General features: G+C 36.0%; 4 protein-coding genes and 4 non-coding genes across 9 annotated transcripts; 1 reads left to right on the plus strand and 7 right to left on the minus strand.

Moving 5' to 3' along the window:
• The first annotated feature begins 143 nt into the window (after positions 1-143).
• Positions 144-6,225, plus strand: LOC123919057 (protein WEAK CHLOROPLAST MOVEMENT UNDER BLUE LIGHT 1-like). Of its 2 annotated transcripts, none has more exons than XM_045971280.1 (4): positions 144-486; positions 581-671; positions 1,253-2,520; positions 3,821-6,225. In XM_045971280.1, the coding sequence occupies exons 3-4, from the start codon at positions 1,291-1,293 to the stop codon at positions 5,693-5,695; spliced, it is 3,105 nt and encodes a 1,034-aa protein (XP_045827236.1). In that variant the 5' UTR covers positions 144-486; positions 581-671; positions 1,253-1,290; the 3' UTR covers positions 5,696-6,225. The 2 variants fall into 2 exon arrangements, with proteins under 2 accessions (XP_045827236.1, XP_045827235.1); XM_045971279.1 differs by having other exon boundaries at positions 177-486; positions 569-671.
• Positions 6,226-6,948: 723 nt separating this feature from the next.
• LOC123919058 (photosystem I chlorophyll a/b-binding protein 5, chloroplastic) lies at positions 6,949-8,669 on the minus strand. Its single transcript, XM_045971281.1, has 6 exons — positions 8,363-8,669; positions 8,125-8,257; positions 7,672-7,784; positions 7,452-7,556; positions 7,253-7,341; positions 6,949-7,166 (listed from the first exon to the last, which is right to left on the minus strand). The coding sequence occupies exons 1-6, from the start codon at positions 8,581-8,583 to the stop codon at positions 7,024-7,026; spliced, it is 804 nt and encodes a 267-aa protein (XP_045827237.1). The 5' UTR covers positions 8,584-8,669; the 3' UTR covers positions 6,949-7,023.
• A 280-nt stretch (positions 8,670-8,949) lies between these two features.
• LOC123919059 (protein CYPRO4) lies at positions 8,950-12,228 on the minus strand. The gene is made up of 2 exons (XM_045971282.1): positions 10,390-12,228; positions 8,950-9,453 (listed from the first exon to the last, which is right to left on the minus strand). Exons 1-2 carry the CDS (start codon positions 12,019-12,021, stop codon positions 9,172-9,174), a joined length of 1,914 nt encoding a protein of 637 aa, XP_045827238.1. The 5' UTR covers positions 12,022-12,228; the 3' UTR covers positions 8,950-9,171.
• A 2,259-nt stretch (positions 12,229-14,487) lies between these two features.
• LOC123912712 (pentatricopeptide repeat-containing protein At2g04860-like) lies at positions 14,488-17,322 on the minus strand. Its single transcript, XM_045963268.1, has one exon. The coding sequence runs from the start codon at positions 17,197-17,199 to the stop codon at positions 15,022-15,024; it is 2,178 nt and encodes a 725-aa protein (XP_045819224.1). The 5' UTR covers positions 17,200-17,322; the 3' UTR covers positions 14,488-15,021.
• A 3,299-nt stretch (positions 17,323-20,621) lies between these two features.
• On the minus strand, positions 20,622-20,741 carry LOC123919160. Its single transcript, XR_006813075.1, has one exon. It is a non-coding gene; the product is annotated as a U5 spliceosomal RNA (small nuclear RNA).
• Positions 20,742-21,249: 508 nt separating this feature from the next.
• Positions 21,250-21,367, minus strand: LOC123919159. Its single transcript, XR_006813074.1, has one exon. It is a non-coding gene; the product is annotated as a U5 spliceosomal RNA (small nuclear RNA).
• Positions 21,368-22,884: 1,517 nt separating this feature from the next.
• On the minus strand, positions 22,885-22,999 carry LOC123919161. Its single transcript, XR_006813076.1, has one exon. It is a non-coding gene; the product is annotated as a U5 spliceosomal RNA (small nuclear RNA).
• A 609-nt stretch (positions 23,000-23,608) lies between these two features.
• On the minus strand, positions 23,609-23,726 carry LOC123919158. The gene has a single exon (XR_006813073.1). It is a non-coding gene; the product is annotated as a U5 spliceosomal RNA (small nuclear RNA).
• Between the last annotated feature and the right edge of the window lie 255 nt (positions 23,727-23,981).

Genomic DNA, 23,981 nt, shown 5'->3' on the forward strand with positions numbered 1-23,981 from the left:
TAGACAAAACAAATTGAATATATATTTTTTAGTTTTCGCTAGTAGTATTCAGCTCACTGAACTGCTTTATCTAATCTACGTCATTAATGAATTGAATACGCACATTTTTGTGTATGTGAAAGAAAAAAAAAGAAAAAAAAATTAGTAAAAAATAATGGGAATGATTGAAGGAAAGAGAGAATTGATTTGAGAGTGAAAAAGGAGGGGGGTAAGAAAGAAAGAAAGAAAGAAAGTAAGAGAGATGGATCTAATCTGTGTTTGATTGATGAGAGGTAGGATCCACAGACTCTCTCTTTGTATTTTTCTCCCTTTTTTTTCTCTCTTCTAATTTTAGCTCCATCTTTTTCCACCATTTCTTTTTCCACAACCTAATTTTAATTTCATCCTCTAATTTTTCCACACACAACAACAACAACAATTACTTTCAATCAAATCCACTTTTTTCAATTTTCCGCTTAATCTCTTCCCTAATTAATCCCTAATCAGGTATCTTTCTATCATCTTCCTCCATTTCAATTATCATAATCAAGTTTACTTATGAATAAATAACTGATGCTGAATGTTATAGGGAATGAAACAGAGCTTTTGATTATCCTTTTTCTTCCATTGATGTATTTTCTGAGCTGCGAACTGCATAGTATCAACGATTGAAGGTTCTTGTATTAAAAAAGGTTAGCTACTACGAAATTCAGATTGTGTATTTTAGTGCTATGGATTTAAATTTTCTGTAGCTGAAAAATGAGAATAGTTTAATCTGGATTACAAAATAGAAGAACTATGCAGTGTTTATTTTCTGTTGATGAAAAAGGAATTGTCGATTTATAATGTAATATTATGACTTATGCGATCACAATTGTGATCGCAAATTGCAATTCGGTCCTAACCACCTTGATGGTGTGCCCACGGAGCATCGTGGATCCCGGTTTAAAACTCCAATTAATTATCAACTTTAGAATGCTGTTTTATATACTGCTAACCGTTCACATTCGGTTAAAACTTGGTTTAATTTAATTCTGATTGTATTTGTTAAGAGTCCTGCATTGGATGATATATGACCTGAATATGTGTTTATAAGTGGGGGCAGTCCTTACCTTACAAGTCGGTCGGTTTTGTTTGGTTGAGTTAGCCCAACTTGAATTCTAAGAGTATTCAATTGATTTTCATTTTTAATTTAAAACTTCTCTACAATGGCTGTAATTCTCTTGGTTGTGTTTTTGTATTCAACTGATTTTCATTATTAATTGTTCTTTAGAGGTTAGCCGCTGTTAGCACTCCAGACCCCTCCTTATAATGGAGGATGTTGAAGACAAGTTGCCCTCTGACTCCTCTACAAAAATTGCTGAAAAGACACCACCGGCTGAACATGTTGAAGACATGTTGCCCTATGAATCCTTTTCAAAACTTACCGAAGAGACACATAAGGCAGAACATGTTGAAGACAAGTTTCCGTCGGACTCCTCCACAAAAATTGCTGAAAAGGCACCCCCGGCAGAACACGTTGAAGACATGTTGCCCTCTGAATCCTCTTCAAAACTTACCGAAGAGACACATATGGCAGAACATATTGAAGACAAGTTTCCCTCGGACTCCTCTACAAAAATTGCTGAAGAGACACCACTGGTAGAACACGTTGAAGACATGTTGCCCTCTGAATCCTCTTCAAAACTTACCGAAGAGACACGTACAGCAGAACATGTTGAAGACAAGTTGCCCTCTGACTCCTCTACAAAAATTGCTGAAGAGACACCACCGGTAGAGCACGTTGAAGACATGTTGCCCGCTGAATCCTCTTCAAAACTTACCGAAGAGACAGATATGGAAGAGCATGTTGAAGACAAGCTACCCTCTGAATCCTCTTTAAAAATTTCTGAAGAGACCCCACCAGCAGAACATGTTGAAGACAATCTACTCTCTGAGAGCTCTACAAAAATTACTGAGACACAACTGACAGAACCCTCTGAAGAAAATACCGATGTGATAAACCCACCATATAATCCAACTTCCACAGAACTTCCAATTCCACATAGTAATGGCAAAGTGGAGTCTGGCTCTCACTCGACAGTGAATGAGCTCCCTGAATTATCAGTGTTGCCAAATGTTTCTGTTGGTCACACTATAATACAAGATGAGGATGTTTCTGTAGATAATTCAGCTTCATTTCCAAATGATACAGTGGATGTAACAGAAGCAAGCGACCAGCTAACAATTGTTGAAGATTCTGAACCACGTGGTACAGAAGATATCTCTGACAGGCATGAATTGCGTGTTGATGTTACTAATGTCGCTGCAGATAATGAGATTAGACTTTCAGCTTCCTCTTCTGAAACAAAAGATTTGCTAAATGATCTTAATGAAGTAAAGGTGGCTGTTGGAGCAGTTGATTCACCCACACAAACCAAGCAGGTTGATGCAAAAAGAGGCCTTATTGATACCACACCTCCATTTGAATCTGTCAAGGAAGCTGTTTCTAAATTTGGAGGAATTGTGGATTGGAAGGCTCATAGAATCAAGACTGTGGAGGTATATCTGTCTTGCATTTATCTTCATCTTTTATGTTTGACCATTATTTTCAATTTACCTTCACACGTCTTGCATAAAACAAACAAACAAACTGGCCAAAAATTTCAAATCCCATCACTCTTATTTCTTTTCAAGGAGATAATTATGTTTACTCCCTCCGTTTCAAATTACTTGATTTTTAGAAAAAAAACAAGAAATTAAGAAAGTGTATTTTTGCACCTTATTTTCCTATTATACCCTTATTTTAATTTACCAATATTTTTTTTCACACACTTTCTCTTTCCAATAAATTTAATATGTTATGTACCAAAAAAAAAAAAGATACAATAAAAAGATTTAAAATAAGGAGGGTATAATAGACAAAATATAACATAAATTATCAAAAAGACAAGTAATTTGAAAAAAATAAAATTTTCTAAAAAGTCAAGTAATTTGAAACGGAGGGAGTAATATTTTGGTTGCTTCTTAAAGCTTATACAATATCTATTAAAAGAAGAGCAAGAGGAAAATATTGTTATGGGGGAGAAAAAGAAGAGCAATAGTCTTTAGTATCAATATGATTATCAGATTCAGTTGCAGTAGTTAAGCTACAACTGCAATACTGAAAGGTTAGCAGGATTGCTTTGGCGGCTGTTTGCATGTGTGTGTTGATAATAATTATGTGAAATCATCTGTCAACCAAAGTCGCGTTATAGGGCTAGTCACACATTACGAGGCATGCACACATATAGCATAAATGTGACACTGTTATTTGCTGTAGATTCCTGCAACTCAATTTATGTAGCATATCAACAAAGTTGCCTATGCATAAGCTGTATGTATCGAATTAATTATCCTGGCATTTTCATGCTAGATCTTAAGACACAAATTGTCCTTTTCTTTGTACAAGTAGTTTTCCATCTAAATCTGCAAGGTGGTACTATTACTGTATCTGAAATCTATGAAATCAGAGTACAATATCTGTTATTTTGGGATATTAGTGCCAGTATGTGTGTTGCATCATAGTAAGTTAGAAATATTAATGCTCTGATCCGTTTTGAGTGTTAAACATGCTAAAGTTTTTTTTTTTTGCTTGTAAAAAGGAAACTATGAACTGTATGATTTTTCCAATTCATTTTCGACCGAAACAAATTGGGGAATTAATTGTAGATGTTTTCCGCCCAATATTGGTCCTTTCGGATGTAAATAACATTCTTTTTGTCGTGCTTCCTGTCGTACCGAGGATAAATTATTTCTGCTTTGACCTTGCATGATTTTCTTCTGGAACTACTGTGAACTTCATTTTGTTATGTATGTACAGAGGCGCAATATAGTAGAACAAGAACTTGATAAAGCAAATGAGGAGATCCCAGTATACAGAAAACAAGCAGAGGTGGCTGAAAAGACAAAAGTACAAGTACTAAAGGAGCTTGACAGCACGAAGAGGCTTATAGAAGAATTAAAGCTTAACCTAGAGAGGGCACAAACTGAAGAGCATCAGGCAAGACAGGACTCGGAACTTGCAAAGCTCAGAGTGGAAGAGATGGAGCAAGGTATTGCAGACGAATCTAGTGTTGCAGCAAAGGCGCAACTTGAGGTCGCAAAAGCTAGGTATTCAGCAGCTGTTACAGATTTAGCAGCTGTGAAAGAGGAGCTGGAAGCATTGCGTAAGGAATATGCTTCCTTAGTGACTGATAGAGATCATGCTATTAAGAAAGCTGAGGAGGCAGTTACAGCATCCAAGGAAGTAGAGAAGTCAGTGGAAGATTTAACTATTCAACTAATCGCCACAAAAGAGTTATTGGAGACTGCTCATGCCGCACACTTGGAAGCAGAGGAACATAGAATAGGAACAGTGATGGCGAGAGATCAAGATTCACTCAATTGGGAGAAGGAACTTAAACAGGCAGAAGAAGAGCTCCAGAGAATCAATGAGCAAATGTTGTCTGCAAAGGATCTCAAATCTAAACTGGAAACAGCCTCTGGTTTGCTGCTTGATTTGAAAGCTAAATTAACTGCTTATATGGAATCAAAGCTAAATCAAGAAAGTGATGAAGAACTCTCACAAGGAGGCCTAGGAGAACCAAAAAAGAAGACACACGCTGAAATACAAGCATCCGTGGAATCAGCCAAAACGGAACTTGAAGAAGTAAAACTTAATATAGAGAAAGCAAATGCTGAGGTTAGTTGCTTGAAGCTAGCTGCTACATCTTTAAAATCAGAACTGGAACAAGAAAAATCAACTCTTGCCCTAATCAGGCAAAGAGAAGGAATGGCCTCCATTGCAGTTGCATCTCTAGAAGCTGAGTTGGACAAGACTAGAGCAGAAATAGCTTTGGTTCAGATGAAGGAGAAAGAAGCAAAAGAGCAGATGACTGAACTTCCAAAGAAGCTACAACTAACAGCTGAAGAGGCTAATCAGGCCAACTTGCTTGCTCAAGCATCTCGTGAAGAGCTACAGAAAGTAAAGGCAGAAGCAGAGCAAGCCAAGGCTGGAGTAAGTACCTTGGAAAGCAGGTTACTCGCAGCTCAAAAGGAGATAGAGGCTGCAAAGGCTTCTGAAAAGTTGGCAATAGCAGCAATTAAAGCATTGCAAGAGAGTGAATCAAATAGAAGCAAAAATGAAGTGGACCCTTCCAGTGGGGTAACACTTTCTTTGGATGAGTACTATGAGCTTAGCAAACGAGCTCACGAGGCAGAAGAGCGAGCCAATATGAGGGTTGCAGCTGCTAATTCTGAAGTTGAGATAGCTAAGGAGTCTGAATTGAAATCCTTTGAGAAGTTGGATGAAGTGAATAGAGAGATAGCTGCTAGAAGGGAATCCCTGAAGATGGCAATGGAAAAAGCTGAGAAGGCAAAGGAAGGTAAATTAGGTGTAGAACAAGAACTTAGAAAGTGGAGAGCTGAAAATGAGCAACGGAGAAAGGCTGGTGAGTCTGGCCAAGGAGTGGTTAACCAGAATAGAAGTCCTAGGGGTAGTTTTGAGGGGAGTAAAGAAGCAAATAATTTTGACCGGTCCCATTATGCAGATAATCCTGCACAACACTTGTCAAGCCCGAAGAATACGCATGCAGAAAATGATGAAGGTGGATCATCACCAGAAACAAAACATGGAAAAAAGAAGAAGAAATCGTTGTTCCCACGGGTTTTTATGTTCTTTGCTAGAAAAAAATCTCATCCACACAAGTCAGGGTAATCCCAAATTGAAATTATATGCATTGTTATGTTGCAGTTATCTTACCTCTCATCCTGTTGGAGATCTCACAGTGGCTTGAAATGCTGGACTACCGAAAGCTGTATTGAACCTGTTTATGGTGATTGCATTGTGTATGGTTTGATTGGATTATACTCTCATCACTTCATGGATGGTATATGGGTGCCTGATTGGTGTTTTATGAGGACGTAAAATAAGTTCATCTATGATGGGAAAAGATAAAATAAGATGATTTTGTATTGTGTATAGTCTTCTGATATATTGAACCGCGGCTTCTGTAAAGATTTGTTTTCAGATTTGATTGAATGAAAGAAAAAAAAAATTCTTTGTTTGTGATTTGAAGCACTTGAATGGCATGGTATGTGCATATTAGAAACTCATTATGTTGATCAATACTAGGAAGAAGTTTCTAAATGGTTCCCATTCATTTTACATGGTGAGACTATTGTGGACCTCCTGATGCATGGAATGTCACATAAAGGCTGAATGAAGTCGTCGATCTCTTTTGATAATTTATTTATTTATTCATCATATGCTGAACCATTAAGGTTTCAGCTTCCCTTGTCTGTGCAAGTTACATGTCAAAGTTTGTATAGTTTACTAATGTACCCAGATCAAATTTTTAAAGCTGGTTTCATGGCAGGATTGCGGTTTTGCGGTTCTGGATCATTTTATGCTACTACTTTGATGAGCTATCAATGACAGATTTATCCATTAGTGTTTGAATTTCCCTGTTCTTTTTTTTTTTGGTAACAGTTCCCTGTTCTTATTTAACAATAAATATTAATTTCTGGAAATTCAATTTAATACAATGCATTATAAGAATGCTATCCTAGTGATTAGGAAAAATAGTTCATTAGAAATGGTTGGTTTCACAGAAGTGGGAGCAAATGATGTCGAAGAACCATTTTTTAACCCCAGAGCAGCAAGACCAGGAGAATAATGCTTCTTGCACTGGCAATTTTTGGGTTGAATGGAATCTTAAAGGGTAAATGAAAATGATCATTTTGTTAACTCGCCTAGATGTGTTTCGTTTTGATTCTTATATTAATATGGTATGAAACTTATTCAATTTGAATTATATATAAAAATAAAAGATAAAAAAATTATTCAATTTGATTTATAATCTATCCACAGTGAACTAAGTATCATCATGATGTAGGAAAATTACCAGTTAAACGAGTTGATATTCAGCTAATATATGAACTGTGATGAAAAACTTGAAAGGGTAAACATTTTAGGGAAAGAATTTGGTTTTATGGATCAGTCCAATCCAAGTTCCATAAACATAATACAGGTACTTGTCAGAACTAAGAACTGGAACTTGCAAGGGTCTGAATAATAGTTTTATGCCATGGATTTGAGAGATGCTCAACAAGGTTATCAATTGGTCCAACGTGAGTCACTGAAGCTTGTACAAAGATGCCAAGTATTGCCACCATTGCAAGTCGCCCTGTAACCGGAATATTTACAACTATTAAAACCGACTTTGGAGTATTATATATTATGACAAAGAATGAAAAACTGAGAAAAAAATACCATTCTTGATCTCTTTAAGCTTCCAGTCATGAGCATTTTTAATGTCTTTAGCTAGGCCAAGAGGATTTAGCAGAGGACCTCCAGGATACCTGTTTGTTAAAAGAAGATTTATATACCTCAACTAGTACAAGGGTAAAAGAAAAACAACTCAAAAGTGTGCGCGCACGTGTATCTGTACTGTTTTAAGAAAAGGGAATACCCTGGCTCTAGGCCACCAAGTGAAGCTTCCAATCCAAAGAAGGAACCCTCTTTAGCTTGAGATCCAGGACTAACAAAATCCATGTACCTTTTTGTTTCGGCATACCTGTGAAAGTGAAAATGAAGAAATCACATTCTATAAAGGATAATGAAAATATGAAAACCTCTACTCATGAAACAGAAGTTGGAAGTCTATGACTAAAATTCGACTAAAATTCTACCCCATCAAGAGTAGCTGAATAACGACGAGCGTCCCTGTGTTCGCGAACTCGTATTTTACTGCACCAGCTTCATACCAAACTGGTATGCTACTAACTCCTGCAACACGAAGTAGCTGCACAGATTGCTAACAAGTTTAGGATGAAATGTTCATCTGGTGGTATACAAGATTTTAAATAGCGGTTGTTATAACAGTTGCAGCTGCACGGCGATTCTTGATATTGTGGAGAATTACGGTTAAATGTGGCCGATGCGATCTCAATCGCAGTCGCATTGCAGTTTCAACATAAAAAACAGTTACACCACAATTCAGATCGCAGTCGCAGACCTTTTTTTAAAATTCCGTTCGTATATACGCCACAAGTATTTCAATAGGAAAGCTTCTCATAATATAAAAAAAATGTTACTGGCATTATTAAAAGTGAAAACATTATGTCAAGAATTTTGTCACTCACATCTGTGACTAGAATTCCAAAGATCCCAAGCATTGCAAAGCGAGCATGAACCAACTCTGCTTGCACATACCACTTTAAGCTTTCAGGATCCTCTCCAAGCCCAAGTGGGTCGAACCCAAAATCTCCAGGCAGACTGAAATGGTTGCTCATAATGTTATTATAACTCGAAAAGAAATTAGCACACTGGTATTAGAAGATGAATTTAGGAGCCAAAATGCAGATAGGTGTAAAGGCTCACGTTCCATCAAGATAAGTTGGGGGATCAAGTCCTGGGAGCCATGTTGGTCGCTGTTGAGCTGCTGCACAAATTTGCCTATAACGTCGAGTGACTCCTGTTCCTGTAGTTGCAGGCCTTAGCCAGTAGTGTGGTGCTGTTGAAGATTTACCAATGGTATTGCTGTTGACTAAAGAGTGTTGCTGGATATGGAAGCTTCTTGCTATTGCTGTAAGTGCAACCATTGTTCTCTAATTATCCTTTCTATCCCAGGAATAGAACTCAGTTGTTCAAATTTGCTATGGCCAATCTTTCACAACCACAAGCTTATTATTATGTTGTTTTAACTTTTAATTCAAGGGAAAAAAAACATAAGAAAAAATGGGGACCACTTATCCAATGAGATCAGATGGATTTGGAATTTTGGATAATAAACGTCCGCTTCCAAAGCCTCCACATACATACCCTTTAATTTTTGCAGAACTTTTATTAAAATTCATATTCTTATAGTAACTTAAAATCTCAAGCACAAACCAAAGGTGGAGACTAAGAAAGCCCCTACCACCAAAACACTCAACTAGGAATACTAATTCGCAAAAGGAAAAAAGTAATTAGCAGAAAAATAATAGAATTCTGGACCAACCAGCATTGGCTTAAAACAACACAAAATATACTAATACAATTTGACAACCATAGTTGATTTGAGTTCCCCCATCAACTACACCTTAAACATGCTACATACAATTAAAAGTTTTAAAATGAAACATCTGAAATGTCACTAATTAAGCTACAATAATAGCGAACAATTAGGTCTATGGTTGTGCCCAGAATTATCATCGCCTGTTGGATATGCTGAATGAGCTAACTTTCATTGGGGTAGCTATAACCAATGGAGCTTCAGGAGAATCAGTGACTGCAAACTTGTCGTGCATGAATCGGCTCTCAACAATTGAGTCGTCCCTGAGGACTATCTTGTAGCAGTAGCAGCTCTTTAGACCCTGTTGGCTCTGGTAGCACTCATGAGAACCATCCTTGACTTGTTGAAAATTCCATATCACGCTGAATTTCCCCACTGTAGCTACAATATGTCGCTCCTGCCTCCCATTCTCTGTCACCTATGTAACCCAGAAGTTGAAATTATATTAAAATGTATTTCCACAAGATTACAGAATGCGCAAAAAAAACACCCAAAAATGACTTTTTTTCAATAGATGCAGAAACATAACAGACATAATCAAACTGCAGTAAAAAAAAAGGCAGAGGATGTAGTAGGGTTGGGGGATTGAAATCTCATGTAAGGTAAGGTGGTAAGGGTTACTGCAAGTAACAAAAGAAGCAGGAAATTAGTAAGTAAATGAATTGATACAGGAGTCCACGCCTCTTCAAGACTTCAGTTGCCAGGCTGTGAGAGATTCAACTATTTTCTGCACAAACTTTTGACTGTTACATATAATATAATCATGCAATATCATGAGGAGAACTTCAGAGATCACAGAATACTGGTCAGCAATTTCTGGTCTAGTTCTATCAATGCATCTTGATAACGACTTTGGCTAACATATTCAAATTTTAAAGGCAATGCTTCAGTTTGCAAAAAGAATTAAATAGCATTGCAGCAAGTTATGGAAAACAAGAGGCAAAGTTGTTGGGCGAAAGCATATCCATCTACTGAAGCAATACAACTTTGCCCAACGTTGTCATTATTAAATGTGTCGATACACAATGCTATAGATGTGATAACATTTCCCCTCATATAGCGATTTGCAAATAACAACATATTACAAGCTATAAGTTTGAACATCCATGTCATAATTGAGGTAACATGTCTTTTTACTGTGCATCGTAACATAGTTAATCAAGTACATAAAAGTCAGAAAACACATTTACAGCATAATAATATCTTTAGTTAAATAACATTTAATGAAAAGAACAATAAAAACGAGATAACGGTTGATAATTCACACCAATAAATGATACCATCATTCTTAATTTGCAAGACTATATTGGGAAGGAAACAATAGTAAACAAGCAGGTAGAAATGATATACTCACCCACGAAAACTGAGCATTATGGAATTTGTTATTGACTCCAGCTAGATGTGAATCGAGAGGGTTGAGCTTGAGCAATCTTGGTGCAGCGATCCTATTTCCCATTCTTCCAGCAAAACCATTTTTAGTTTTTCCATCTTTATCAGTAAAGACAGTACAAATAACAATCAAGTAAGTATCTGTGGTTCCCACAATCCACTTTCCATCAAAAGTTACATCGACATGAGTAACTGGCGAACCAAGTCCAGGAAAAGCAGTTTTCGCCTGCCTCATAGAGTTGATCGAATACAGCCGAATCTTTCCATCCAAAGAACCAACAACAACAGAACCATCACCAGTTGTAGCAAAGCATTGAAAGTTTGTTCCCCTCGAAAACTGATGACCCTGTGCCCAATTCAACACAGGTGTGCTCATGTCACTTCTAGAATCAGCAAGATCCTGAACTATTCCATGACGGTCACGCATATCCCACCTACAAAGCCTGTTATCATCCAACCCAAGAAAAGTCGAACCCGATGGATCCAATTGAGAACCTTTACTATCATTGGTGATATCTTTCATTGTAATCTCAGTACCATCCTTACCAAATCTCCATTCTGTCACAACCTTCCCAGTCTCAATATCAAACTGGTGCAGACCTGTTGAATGAAGCTTATTTTCACCCAACGGACTCATCAAAAGCATGCTGGTTTCAGCCTTCATGAGAAGTGTTTTCTTGGGAGTGGAATGAGCCAAATTCGAACGCGACAACGACGAACCACCACCAAAATTAACAAAAGCACCTTTTCCATGAATCCCATGTGCAAAATTCTTCACTACCTGAATCCCATTTTCACCAACCAAGAAACTGTTATCTAAAGCACCAAGCGCCAAGCTCTGAATTCCACCATTTGCAGCTTCCTCAAATTCCTCCTTCAAATCCTGACTTGCTCGAACCGGTGTGGCAGAAGCAGGACTCTTCGAAAAGCTATCATCAGCATCCTCCCACATCGAATCATCAGCCACTTCCGGTTTCGCCCACCCAAGAAAATCCTTTCCATAAACCTTAAGCTTGTTCTCATCAGTAGCTTCATATCCATGCGTATTCTCAAAAGTACAATTCTGAAACTGCACCAAAAACTCATTGTAATGCTGTTCCGTAAAGAACTTCAACGCCCAAACACCTTTCGCGACAAAATCAACACGACGCTGATCCGCTAGGGTTTTCAATTGCATATCACCACCAACTTTTGACCTAATTTTAGAACCAATTTTCAAAACCCAAACACCTTCATCTTCATCTTCATCCTCCTCCTCATCATCCTCCTCATCATCACCACTATCTCCATCAACACGACGAGTCTTGACAAAAGAGTAAGATGTCAATTTCTCAGAAATGACCCATTTAGCATTGGGAGTGTTACCCCCAATATGAAGGTAAAGCTTAACGGCGTTAGGGTTTTGAGGGATATGATTTTTGGAGGAGTATTTAAGCTTAAGGGCTTTGAGTTTAGCATCAACATCATCAATTGATGAAGGAGTTTTGATTCTTTCCGATGAATTTCCTTCGTTTGCATCTTCGTAATTTGTTTCTTCATTTTCATTTTCTTCGTCGGAACTGTCGAGATAACCGTCGCGACTGTGAGCGCCACCCATTGTTTTGAATTTTGTGAGTGAAAATTGGATCTGAGAGGAATGAAGAAGATGAGAGAGCGCGAAGTTCGAAATTTGAAAAGGGAGAGTTTTTCGATTTGGATTTGATTTAGGGTTTATGTATGAGATCGAGAAGTGACCGTTGTGGCACCATTCGTTTTCTATTCCGCGTGGAAGCACGCGGTTGTTGTTGGAATGTGATTGGTCGGTGAACTCAGTTAAATGAATGCCACATCGATTTTATTGCATTTATTTTTTGAAAAGTTATTACTAAATTTAATTCATAAATCTTGATAAATGCCACATCGATTCCACGTGTATTAATTGATTAATTTTGTTTTTGGCTAAATTTAATTCTTGCTCGACTTCCACCACAAATTAACGTCATAGTCAAAATCATGTTTTCGCGACTTCAACCATCACCAAAAAAATTATTTTCTTTTTTTTTGAAGAAGTCAAAATGATATATATTAACACAAAACAGCCTCCCCTGCACAAGACGTACCGAGGTAGACTAAATAATTACAAGAGATTTAGAGAGATACAATCAAAATAAAATCATACAAGGCACAAACACAACAATGGACTAGACCACCAACTATGGTAGTTTAAAGCTAACGTGATGTTCGTCGTCTTCAACCACCGAAAAGAGAAAAGTTTGATCTTGTCCAATAAAATATGAGGTGTGTCCGTTGAACCTTTGAACAACCGATGATTTCTCTCTGTCCATAACACCCAAACACAAGCGAGCCAAACAAGCTGCAAAAAGGACCGTCGCGCTCGAGATACACCTAATGAAGCCGTAAACTGAACAAAATGGTCACGCAGAGACGTGGAATCCACCAAGGAAATGCCAATCCATGCACAAACTAAATCCCAAAGCGATCCAGCAATACTGCAGGAGAGAAATAAATGATGGGCCGACTCAGCCGCTCCACATCCAAAAACACAAGTGGCAACCGTAGGAGACAAAACGCCACGAGTAACCAGGTTTGCTCTCGTAGGCAACCTGTCCCGCAACAAACGCCACGCAAAGATGGAGACCTTCAAGGGAACCTGAGAGTGCCATATAAGGTTGTCCGCATCCTCCAAAGTGACTGACTCCTGAGACGTCAGAAGCTGATAAACTCCCCCGACCGTATAACCTGAATCTGGGTCAATCCTCCAATGCCATTTGTCAATAGCCTGATCCTGCAAAGAAATGTCAAGAAGTAAAGACTGACACTCCCCCAACATCTCCTCCTCCCACGCCCACAACCGCCTCCGCCACTCCCACGCCCCCCCTTCTGCCCCCCAACCTAAAGTAAACATCTCTGCGACCGAATGAGATTTGGTCACGGCCAACTCAAAAAGGCGACCAAAAAAATGATTTTCACGTTATCTATCAATTCTTCTACATATGATGTTTTACGTGCAAACAAATTAAAATTTGAAGATTATATACATTAGGTATTTGATGATAAAAAAAAAATAATATTTATTTTTAATTAAGGTTAGAGGGAGTATGTTTTTATGTCTTAACGATGCGAGTTTTGAGGAAATTGATTCTAGTAATTTAAAATTTGACTAAGAATAAGTAAAATAAGATTAATGTTTTCGAATGGTGGTTATTGTTAGAACGACTTCCAACAAGGTCAGCTCTTAACCGGCGAGGAATCTTAACTAATTCCCTTGATTTACCTTGCGTCTTCTGTTTCCGGTAAATTGAGGATGTTGCACACTTATTTTTTTTCGTGCCCGTTTAGCAAGGGTGTGTGGAATAATGTCCTTAAATGGTTAGGAAATTAAAGTCTTTACAAACGGGAGTCGAATGTCGTAATCATTTTCTGTTGTTTGGTGATCTTTTTAAAGTGAAACATAAGGGGCGTGTCCGGCATTTGATTTGGTTAACAACCACTTGGAGTATGTGGAGACTTCGAAATAATGTAATTTTTAAAGGTAACATACCGGATGCATCGTCATTAGTGGAGGAAGTGAAAATTACATCATGGGTGTGGTTTAGTAATCGGTATGGTCGTAACGCTTGTTTCCCTTTTTTCTAGTTGGTGTTTGGATCTTATGTCTTGTATTCAAAACTCTTAATCATGAGTTTTTCATTGTAAGGGATTGAGTACCCCTTGTACTCCCTTATAATATATCTTTTGCTTAAGATTAAAAATCGTTCAAGTTAAAATTTAAATGTAGATTTTTTTTTTTACAAAAAATGTAGATTCCTTTTAATAATTATAAATAAAGTGCATTGCCTATTTGAGTCCTACCACTTTATAAAAAAAAATTGTAGGTTTAAAATACTATTGATAATATTTATTGTTAGAGGAGATCAGTATTGAAAAGAAAATTATAGCATAACAAGGAGGCCTTGAAGAACCACTTTATAGTAAAAGAGTGAAAACTTATTTCTTTTGACGCAAGAAGAGTGAAAACTTATAAGAACCAAGAAATAGAAATTTGCAGTTCTTCTTCTTTGCAACCATGGCAAGTTGTAACTATATGGGGTCAAATTACTTCGCATTTGGCGACTATAATGTTCGTGTTTTTTAATCTCAGAAACAAAGAAATGTTATAACTTTTAGTTTAACATCCTTATCTGTCTCAGCTTCAGAATCGCTCTTCTTCATCATTAGCTCATTTGCTAAGCTCATGCCACTCATAGATAGAAAGAAAGTGTTCCCTCAGCAGTTGTTTCTCTATATTATAAGTTTTACTTCTTCAAGTTCCTTTCGTTCTGATGCAATGTACAGCTTCTTGTATTTCAGTGTGTCTTCTTTTCTGGTTCTCCAAAGCCTCCATATAGCATGTGTTTTATTTGGAAAAATAACTCACATTTCATCTCTCAAAATAATCATCACATTTACTTATATTTATTTGCTTACTTTTTGAAATAATTTCGTAAAACTTAACTACATTGTACATACTAGTATCTTGTTTCTTTTAAGGAATCATATGATTCCATGAAGGGAAGAAAATTGAACCTTCATATATTATAAATTAATTCCATGAATTTCAATATAGACACAAATGCTGCCAAGTGCTTGTATTCAAATAGACTTCACTTTGGCTTAAGTTGTTATCAGAGTCTTTAACAGAAATCACATCAATAACACTAACACCTGAACATCCATCTCCTCCAATATCTCTCATAATTTCCCTCACCCTTGCTACATCATCCCATCTCCCAACAATGGCATAAAGATTTGACATTAATACATAAAATCCACCATTTTTGTGATTCAATAAAAATAATTTTTTTGCCAAGCATTCTCCAAGCTTCACCTCTTGTTCGATGCAACAAGCACTTAACAAAGCTCCCCATACAGCAGAATCAGGCCGAATCTCCATGTTGTTTATAAATTCAATTGCTTCCTTGAACATGCCTTCTCTGCCTAATAGAGCAACTATGCATGCGTAATGTTGCAGAGTCGGCATTAAACCATAATCTTCTGTCATGATAGTGAAGTATTCCAATCCTAAATAGACAAGTCCTCCATGTGTGCATGCTGCTAAAACTCCCAAGAAGGTGATTTTATCTGGTATTAACCCTTGTTCTTGCAGTTTAGAATAACAACTGAATGATTTATGCTCAAGTCCGTATAAACTATAGCCAGATATGATGGAGTTCCATGTTGCCAAACAAGGATCCTTGATGCTGAAAAATACCTTTTCAGCATAATCTAATCTTCCACACTTGCTATACATGTCTATTAGAGCAGTTCCTGTAAAATCTTCCACTTTCACATTGTTCCTCAGAATATAACTATGAAGCATCTCTCCAATCCGCAGGTAACCAAGCTGGCAACATCCGGATAGTAGACTGGCGATAGTAATGGCATCTGGTTTTTGTCTGCACAAGTTCATTTTGGAGAACAACTCCATGGCATCACTTGACTTTCCAGCCTGCACACAGCCAGATATCATAGAATTCCATGTGATCAATGGTTTTTCTCTCATACCGTAAAACAAAGACAAAGCGGCTTCTATCTTATCAAATCTAGAATACAAACTTATTAGCCCATTTGCAACTAAGCAATCATTAGACAGTCCACTCTTCACCCCATAACCGTGGAAAGCAGATCCAATAGCAAAATGCGAAGGACTTGTAATCCCATGAAGTACACCAATCAAGACAACTGCATCTAGTTTTATATCTAACTGCATAGTTTGGTTAAAACACTCTACGGCATAATCTATATCACCTTTTTCAGAATAGCTAGAGATTATCGCTGTTAACGAAATCAACTCCTTTGTGGGATAGTATTTGTAAAGTAGTCTTGCCATATCTGTGAACCCTTGCTTTGCATATAGACAAACCAGCGAAGTAACAACAGAAGCATCATTGGTAAACCCACATTTGATAACATAACAATGAACATTTTCCGGAAGAGCATTTGCTGACACAAGGTTCATCATTGTCACCGAATTCGGTTGAAAACCTTCCTTCAACATCTCTTTGAAGCAAAGAATAGCCTTATCAAAAAGACCATTTTGCCCATAAGCACCAATCATAGTATTCCAAGAAACAACATTCTTCTCAACCATTTCATGAAACAAAAGTTGTGAAGCTTCCAAATCATCGCATTTAGCATACATTGACATAAGGGCATTAGTCAAATGAGAATCCCAACAAAAACCATCTTTGATTCCAAACCCATGAATCGATCTACCTTGAAAAATCAGCTCAAAACAACCACAAGAAGGTAACAAACTAACAATTGTTGTTTGATTAGGCCTAAAATTCTCTCTTAACATCTCTACAAAGAGTTGAAAAGCATTGTAAAGATGCCCATTTTGTGAATAACCACAAATCAATACATTCCATGAAACAACATCTCTAAAAGACATTTCATCAAACAGGTGGCGTGCATGACAAGTAAAACCAAGTTTCATGTACAAATCAATAAGAGAAGTATTTACATGAATAAATTGGTTAATTCCCCTTTTCAGTGATTGGGTTTGAATCTGGTGTGCTTGTAATGCTGCTGTTGTTGAACCATGAGCAAATGAAGAAGATGAAAGACAAGCTTTGATGAGTAATGAAAAAGTAAAAGCATTGGGTTTCTCATTAGATTCTAAAATTTGGCGAAAGATAATAAGTGCAGGCTTTGAATTTTGGAACAGAGAGTGAAACAGAGACAGATTGGGTCTGCTTCTGAAGCATGGAACCGTTGTGGAGGCAAACTTCATTTCATAATGACATATCTTTTGAATATTTGATTATATCTATATGGAGTGCCAACCCACATGATAAAATGCAGGCATGCGCCAGGGTGTGCGACGGCATTAGGCCTCAAAAATTTGTATTTTGAGTGGTATGTTTTCCAAAGGATACATTATGATGTACATTTATGTTTTTCATGTGCGACGGCATTCGGCCTAAGATGATTTTTGTGTTTTTTATGTTAATTACAATTCAAATAGGAGATAATTTTTTTCTTAAATTAATTTTGGCTTAAAACTTAAATGCAATTTTTTTACTGCAGTTTTGATCGCTCAAGCTTTCTAATTGTGCGATTTTAGACAACCTTTAAAAGAAAATAGAATATAAGCAAATAAGTATTATTGAAAGAAAAAAAAATGATCTTGGGCTTGACGATGAACTGGTGCATATTTTCCATAAAGAGTCGTTGAGGATGAGTTAGCGGACAACCATCCTTGAGAAAATTTATCGCAATCAAAGAATCATATATATTTTAATTTTATGAGAAATCATGTTCCACCATGAAAAACCAGAACATATTTTCATTTGAGACCGGAAAAGAGTCAAAATAGATTGACATATATTTATTTTGAAATATAATAGAGTTTATAATTATTTTAAATTTATAGAGTTTCTATATAGTCTCAGCTCAGCCTCTCAGGGATGGAAACAAGAGAAAGAATCATTTGATAGTGTAGAACGTGAAAATAATTAATACTCTTCCTCTCGATCTACATATAATATCCTTAAACATAAATCATGCAAAAATTATCTCAATTTCATTGTACAAATTTTAACCAAATTTCTCAAATTGTATTTTAAAACACACTTAAATAAATAGATTAAAAAAAACTCAAAAAACCAATGTTATTAATGAACATAATTACATAACTAATATTATCCTCGTCCCTAACTATAAGACTTTGTTTGACAAAAATGTACTATTCATTTATCTTGTTTTGACCGTATTTTTTTAATAATATATAGGCTTAAATGCAGTTTTACCCCTCATATTTTGAAAAATACGGAATTTTACCCTCCCTATTTTATAATTTGTTGGATTTTGCCCCCCACCAAAATTCTGCACAAAATCTGCTTCTGAGCCTCAAGTTCAAAGCTTCGCAAAGAACTCAATTTAGATCAATAATTCACAAAAGTGATACCTAAACGACCGTAATCGAGTTAGCTTTCCACAGAATCAAACCCCACTAAATTTGGAGTTACATAGAGAGATTAATTACCGTTTTAGTGAAGGTCTGTCCAATTACTAATTCTGCAGAAATCTATTTGTGATCTTCAAATTCAACATCGTCTACCGAACGCATCGTAACTCCAAATTTGACGAAATTGAAATGCCAACAAGGGTAATTTTGTTAGATTTCCATACATGTAAATAGTATTAAAAAATGAGCTACAAGGTGAGAGGCATGACGAAAATATCAGTAGTAGTTTCATACGATAATTAATTTGAACAGACCTTCACTAAAACGGTAATTACACTCTGTCTGTAACTCCAAATTTAATGGAGTTTGATTCTGTGGAAAACTAGCTCGATTGCGGTCGTTTCGGTACTAGTTTGGTGAATTATTGATCCAAATTGAGTTCTGTGCGAAGCTTTGAACTTGAGGCTCAGAAGCAGATTTTGTGCAAAATTTTGATGTGGTAAAATCCAACAAATTATAAAATAGGGGGGGTAAAATTTCGCATTTTATAGGGGGGTAAAACTGCATTTAAGCCTAATATATAAATGTAAATATTAAATTTTTACAATTTTTATGAATATTTTCAAAATAGGCTTAATTAGTCTTTTGGTCCCTTAAAGATATTTTAGGTTTCACAATGGTCCCTTAAAGAAAAAAAGGTCAGGATTGGTCCCTTAAAGACACATTTGTTTCTCAATTGGTCCTTTCCGTCAATTTTTTACAAAAAAAACGTTAGTTTTAGTAGATTGAATTGTGGATGTCATTAAGTGTAAGTGGTCCACCAAAAACCTTATTAATTTTTAAAATTTTAACCATTGGAATTTTTTGTTATATTTGGAGTTAAAATTTAACGAAAATGACCAATATGGCAAAAATATATGTCTTTAAGGGACCAATCCGGGCCTTTTTTACTTTAAGGGACCAATCCGGACCTTTTTTTCTTTAAGGGACCATTGTGAAACCTAAAATATCTTTAATTGACCAAAAGACTAATTAAGCCTTCAAAATATTAAATTTTTACAATTTTTACTAATAGACAATGAAATATATTAGTGAGCAAAATTATGCATTTACGTGCGTGCAATGTCCAAACAAAACAAAATCTTATAATTAAAGACTAAAATAATATTAATCACAAGATATACTAACTAATATTAAAACATACTTATATTATTCAAAGCAGACATCGTACCTACTTTTTTTTCTTTAAAATCTTTGGTTTTTAAATGCTGCCAGCTTTATTTTGTCGGTTGCACCAGCCGATGTGGGACTCATACAAAAAAACATATGCATTCTTTTGTTTATTGTGTTTCACCATAGATATCATGTTCTCACAATTCATTCTATTCACAAATATGTTTAATCTTTCTCTTCTTCCTTTCATATATTTTGAATCATTTAAAATATCATTATTCAAAGCAGATCAAAAAGATCATTTTAGTATGGATTTCATGGGTCATATATAAAACTCTTAAACCAGCCACCGACTTGACCTCTCTTTCTATGGAAGCAATTATATTTCAATGCCATGTGTAATGAAAAATATCAAGCCAATGAGATCACTATTTGTAATTAATCTTCCATGAACAAGGGTATTTTTGGGAGGATTATCTCCAATATGTAATATTGATCATGATATGATTATGGAGGAGGAAGAAAGTCCTATTAAAATCCTAGAACTTGAAATATTTTTGGTTGATTATAATATTATCTTTCTTACTTATATTTTGATTTGATTGTTTGAGTCTTTCTCTATATCTTAAAAACGTTTGTATTTCTAAAATGTTTTTAAAATTAACTTTTTTTTATGCAAGGTTATCTTTATTTTCAAACTTGTGTCTGATGAAAAAGGGGGAAAGATGGAGAAATTAAGGTGACAAGGAAATTCAGCCTTAATTAAATATGGATGAAAATTGATGAATAAGTGTTGTCAAGTATCAACACTTCAAATGAACTATGTATCTGCGTAATTAAATTCTTCATATCCTATGTAGTATGTTTGATTCCAATCCTATTGATGAATATACCTTGAAAAATCAGCTCAAAACAACCACAAGAAAGTAGCAAACTAACAATTGTAGTTTGATTAGGCCTAAAATTATCTCTTAATATGTCTACAAAGAGTTGAATAAAGTTGAATATATATTTATCCAATTCATATAAGAAAACTCTTTAAGATAAAATAAATTATTTAACTAAGAAAGCAGAGCACTCATTTAAGAGAGCTCTTCTAAAAAATTATTGTATGTCACTTTGAGTGACAACTACACGGTATTCTTTAGTAAAAGGCGAAAGAATAGTTCGGCTATGTAGTTATCACATGACTCCGTCATTTTAAACATATGAAGTCCTTTCATTTTATAACATTACCTTCTTACTCTAATTGTTGCACCAGCCGATGTGGGACTGAATAGCCTTACACGATAACCCTTTCGCCTGTGGCTCCACAAATAGCCTTCGTCACAATTCTCAAATATGCCTAATCTTTTTCTTCTAGCTTTCATATGTTTCAAATCATTTTAAACTTCATCATTCAAAGCAGAACAAAAATACTAGTAATTTAGTATGAAATGGATCATATAGAACTTCAAGCACACAGTCTTGGCCTCTGTGTAGACAATTAGCTTTCAATAGGTATGCAATGATCTTGTTATTACTTCTTCAACAACCTCATTTGTCTCTACACTCAACTCTTGTAGTAGCTCAGTAGTAATTTAGAAGAAATATGGCAAATTTATCTTCATATCAATCTTTTCGAGCCATATATATATCAACTCTTATTTAGGAACCAATATTTCAAAGCCATAAGGGAAGCTTTCAAAACTAATATTGCAGAACTCTCCTTTAAGAGAACTCTTTTCAAAAATTACCGTATGCCACTTGAAGTGACAAGTACACGGTATTCTTTAGTAAAAGGCGAAAGAATAGTTCGCTATGTACTTATCACATGGCTGCGTAATTTAAACATTGGGAAATCATCTCATTTTATAACCACCGCAGCTTACTTTTAGTCATTGCACCAGCCGATGTGGGATTCAAACAAAGAACATAGGCTTATTTCCATTGTATCGCATCTGCCTCAACAAATAGCATGCCCTCACAACTACTCTCCCCTTTCACAAATATGGTTAATCCTTTCTTCTGCCTTTCATATGTTACGAATCTTTTCTTCTGCCTTTTCTCTGTATAAGCAATTAGGATCAACTTTCAACACCATGTGTAATGAAAAATATGAAGCCAATTAGAGCACCATTTGCATTTAGTCTACCAGGAACAGAAACTCTATTTCATCATCTCTTCAAGAAAAGGAGGCTGCATTTGTTGGCATTGGAAGGGTTGTTAAAGTTCTTTGGTGAAACTCCATGCTGAGGATGGTTTTCAATTGGTTGAGTATTTTTGTCCCTCACTTTTGTTGTTACTTGTTACTACTTCATCACCCTTAATTGTTCCATGCTAGCTGAGGATGGTTTTTAGTCAAGACTTTTTTGTTATGTATTGGTTCATTATTGTATTACTAAACCATTGTCATCGCATCATGAAAGGAGTCTTCCCATTTCTCTTCTATTGGGAAGTCTTTTGTTCCAACTTCCTACTACTGTTCCTGATAGCTGGTTGTGGCTCGGGGAGGGTAATCAAGGTTTTACGGTGAACTCGGCTTTTATGTTATTGGAGAATTCAGTCCCCTACCATCGTATCCTCCATCCTTTTGAGGTGTTTGTGTTTAAGAATTTGTGGAAGTGCCCGGCACCGTCTAAGGTCGTCACTTTTTCGTGGCAGCTGATTTTAGATCGAATTCAAACTAAGGACAATTTACGTAAGTGGAGGATGATACATGATAATAATTACAACTGTGTGCTTTAATTTGTACTGTGTGTGTTGAATCAGCATGTCATCTCTTTCTCCATTGCGAGCGTGCAGCTGAGATATGGTATGCGATTACTAGGTGGTTGGAACTATTTCTAATTATTCTGCATAATATTGCAACATCGTTTGCGTTATTCCAGCTATGGTAGAATTGGTCTGAAGCTCAAAAATTACGTACCCAAACCCAGCAACAGCAGACGGTGCAGCATAGTGCACAATGGACAAAGCTCCGTGAAGGTTGGATTAAAATGAATGTGGACGCAGCAGCAAAGCACTACAATACAACTACTGCATGCTGCATAAAGGAACAACAATGGTGAATTCATGGGAGCACTCACAGTCACAAGAAAGTATAACACAAGGACAAGAATGTCAATCATGTAAGGTGAAGGAGTAACTTTATTAGATGCAGTGCAGCTGGCTATTCATAAAGGATGGAATTTTGTTGTCTTTGAGAGTGACTCTCAAAATTTAGTTAATGCCATCAAGTCAAAGGATGGTGGAGTCTCTGAATTTGGTTCGTTATTGCTAGCATTACAAATAGTTTACTTTCTTTGTACAACTTTGCGATGGCAGCCCATTCCCGTAGTCATTTCTTGGGCTAGTCACCATTATGTTGAACTTTTAAAAAAAATTGTCGTATGCCACTTTGAATGACAGCTACACGGTATTCTTTAGTAAAAGGCGAAAGAATAGTTCACTATGTAGTTATCACATGGCTCCGTGGTTTTTGGCAAGTGAAGTGCTTCCACTTTATAACGTTACCTTCTTACTCTAATTGTTGCACTAGCCGATGTGGGACTGTAACCAAGAACATAGGCACAAAATAATCCTTTCGCTTTTGTGGCTCCACAAATAGCCTGTTGTCACAATTCTCAAATATGCTTAATCTTTTACTTCTAGCTTTCATATATGTTTTAATCATTTTAAATTTCATTATTCAAATCAGAACAAAAATAATAGTAATTTAGTATAGAACTTCATTATTCATATAGAACTTCAAAACCAAATAGTCTTATCTTAGCCTCTCTTTCTGTTTGGACAATTTGCTTTCAATAGGTATATGCAACGATCTTCTTACCTCTTCAACACCCTCAATTGTTCCATGCTGAGGATGCTTTTTTACCATTTTTTTATTACCATTTTCATCATCTCTGATGTTTCCTGTTCATGAATTTTTGTCATTCAAATACCAATTTTTGCAGAATGGGAGATATGTCTGTCTACACGGCTTTTAGCATCTCTAATACACCTAATATTTACCATCAGAAAAAGCTATTTGGACCAACCATTTGGTAAAATACCAATTATTATTGAACTAATATTGTAGAGCTCTCATTTAAGAGAACTCTTTTAAAAAATTATCATATGCCACTTGAAGTGACAAGTACACGGTATTCTTTAGTAAAAGGCGAAAGAATAGTTCGCTATGTACTTATCACATGGCTGCGTGATTTAAACCTTGAGAAATCATTTCATTTTATAAGCACAACAGCTTACTTTAGTCATTGCAGCAGCCGATGTGGGATTCAGACAAAGAACATAGGCACACAATAATCCTTCTTTTTCCATTCTATCGCATTTACTTCAACAAATAGCATGTCCTCACAACTCTCCCCTCGCTCAAATATGGTTAATCTTTTCTTCTTCCATTCATATGTTACAAATAATTTTATAATGAAAAATAACCCTTCTATAGAAGC

The sequence above is a fragment of the Trifolium pratense genome, linkage group LG3 (assembly GCF_020283565.1).
Source record: "Trifolium pratense cultivar HEN17-A07 linkage group LG3, ARS_RC_1.1, whole genome shotgun sequence".
Taxonomy (NCBI): Eukaryota; Viridiplantae; Streptophyta; class Magnoliopsida; order Fabales; family Fabaceae; genus Trifolium; species Trifolium pratense.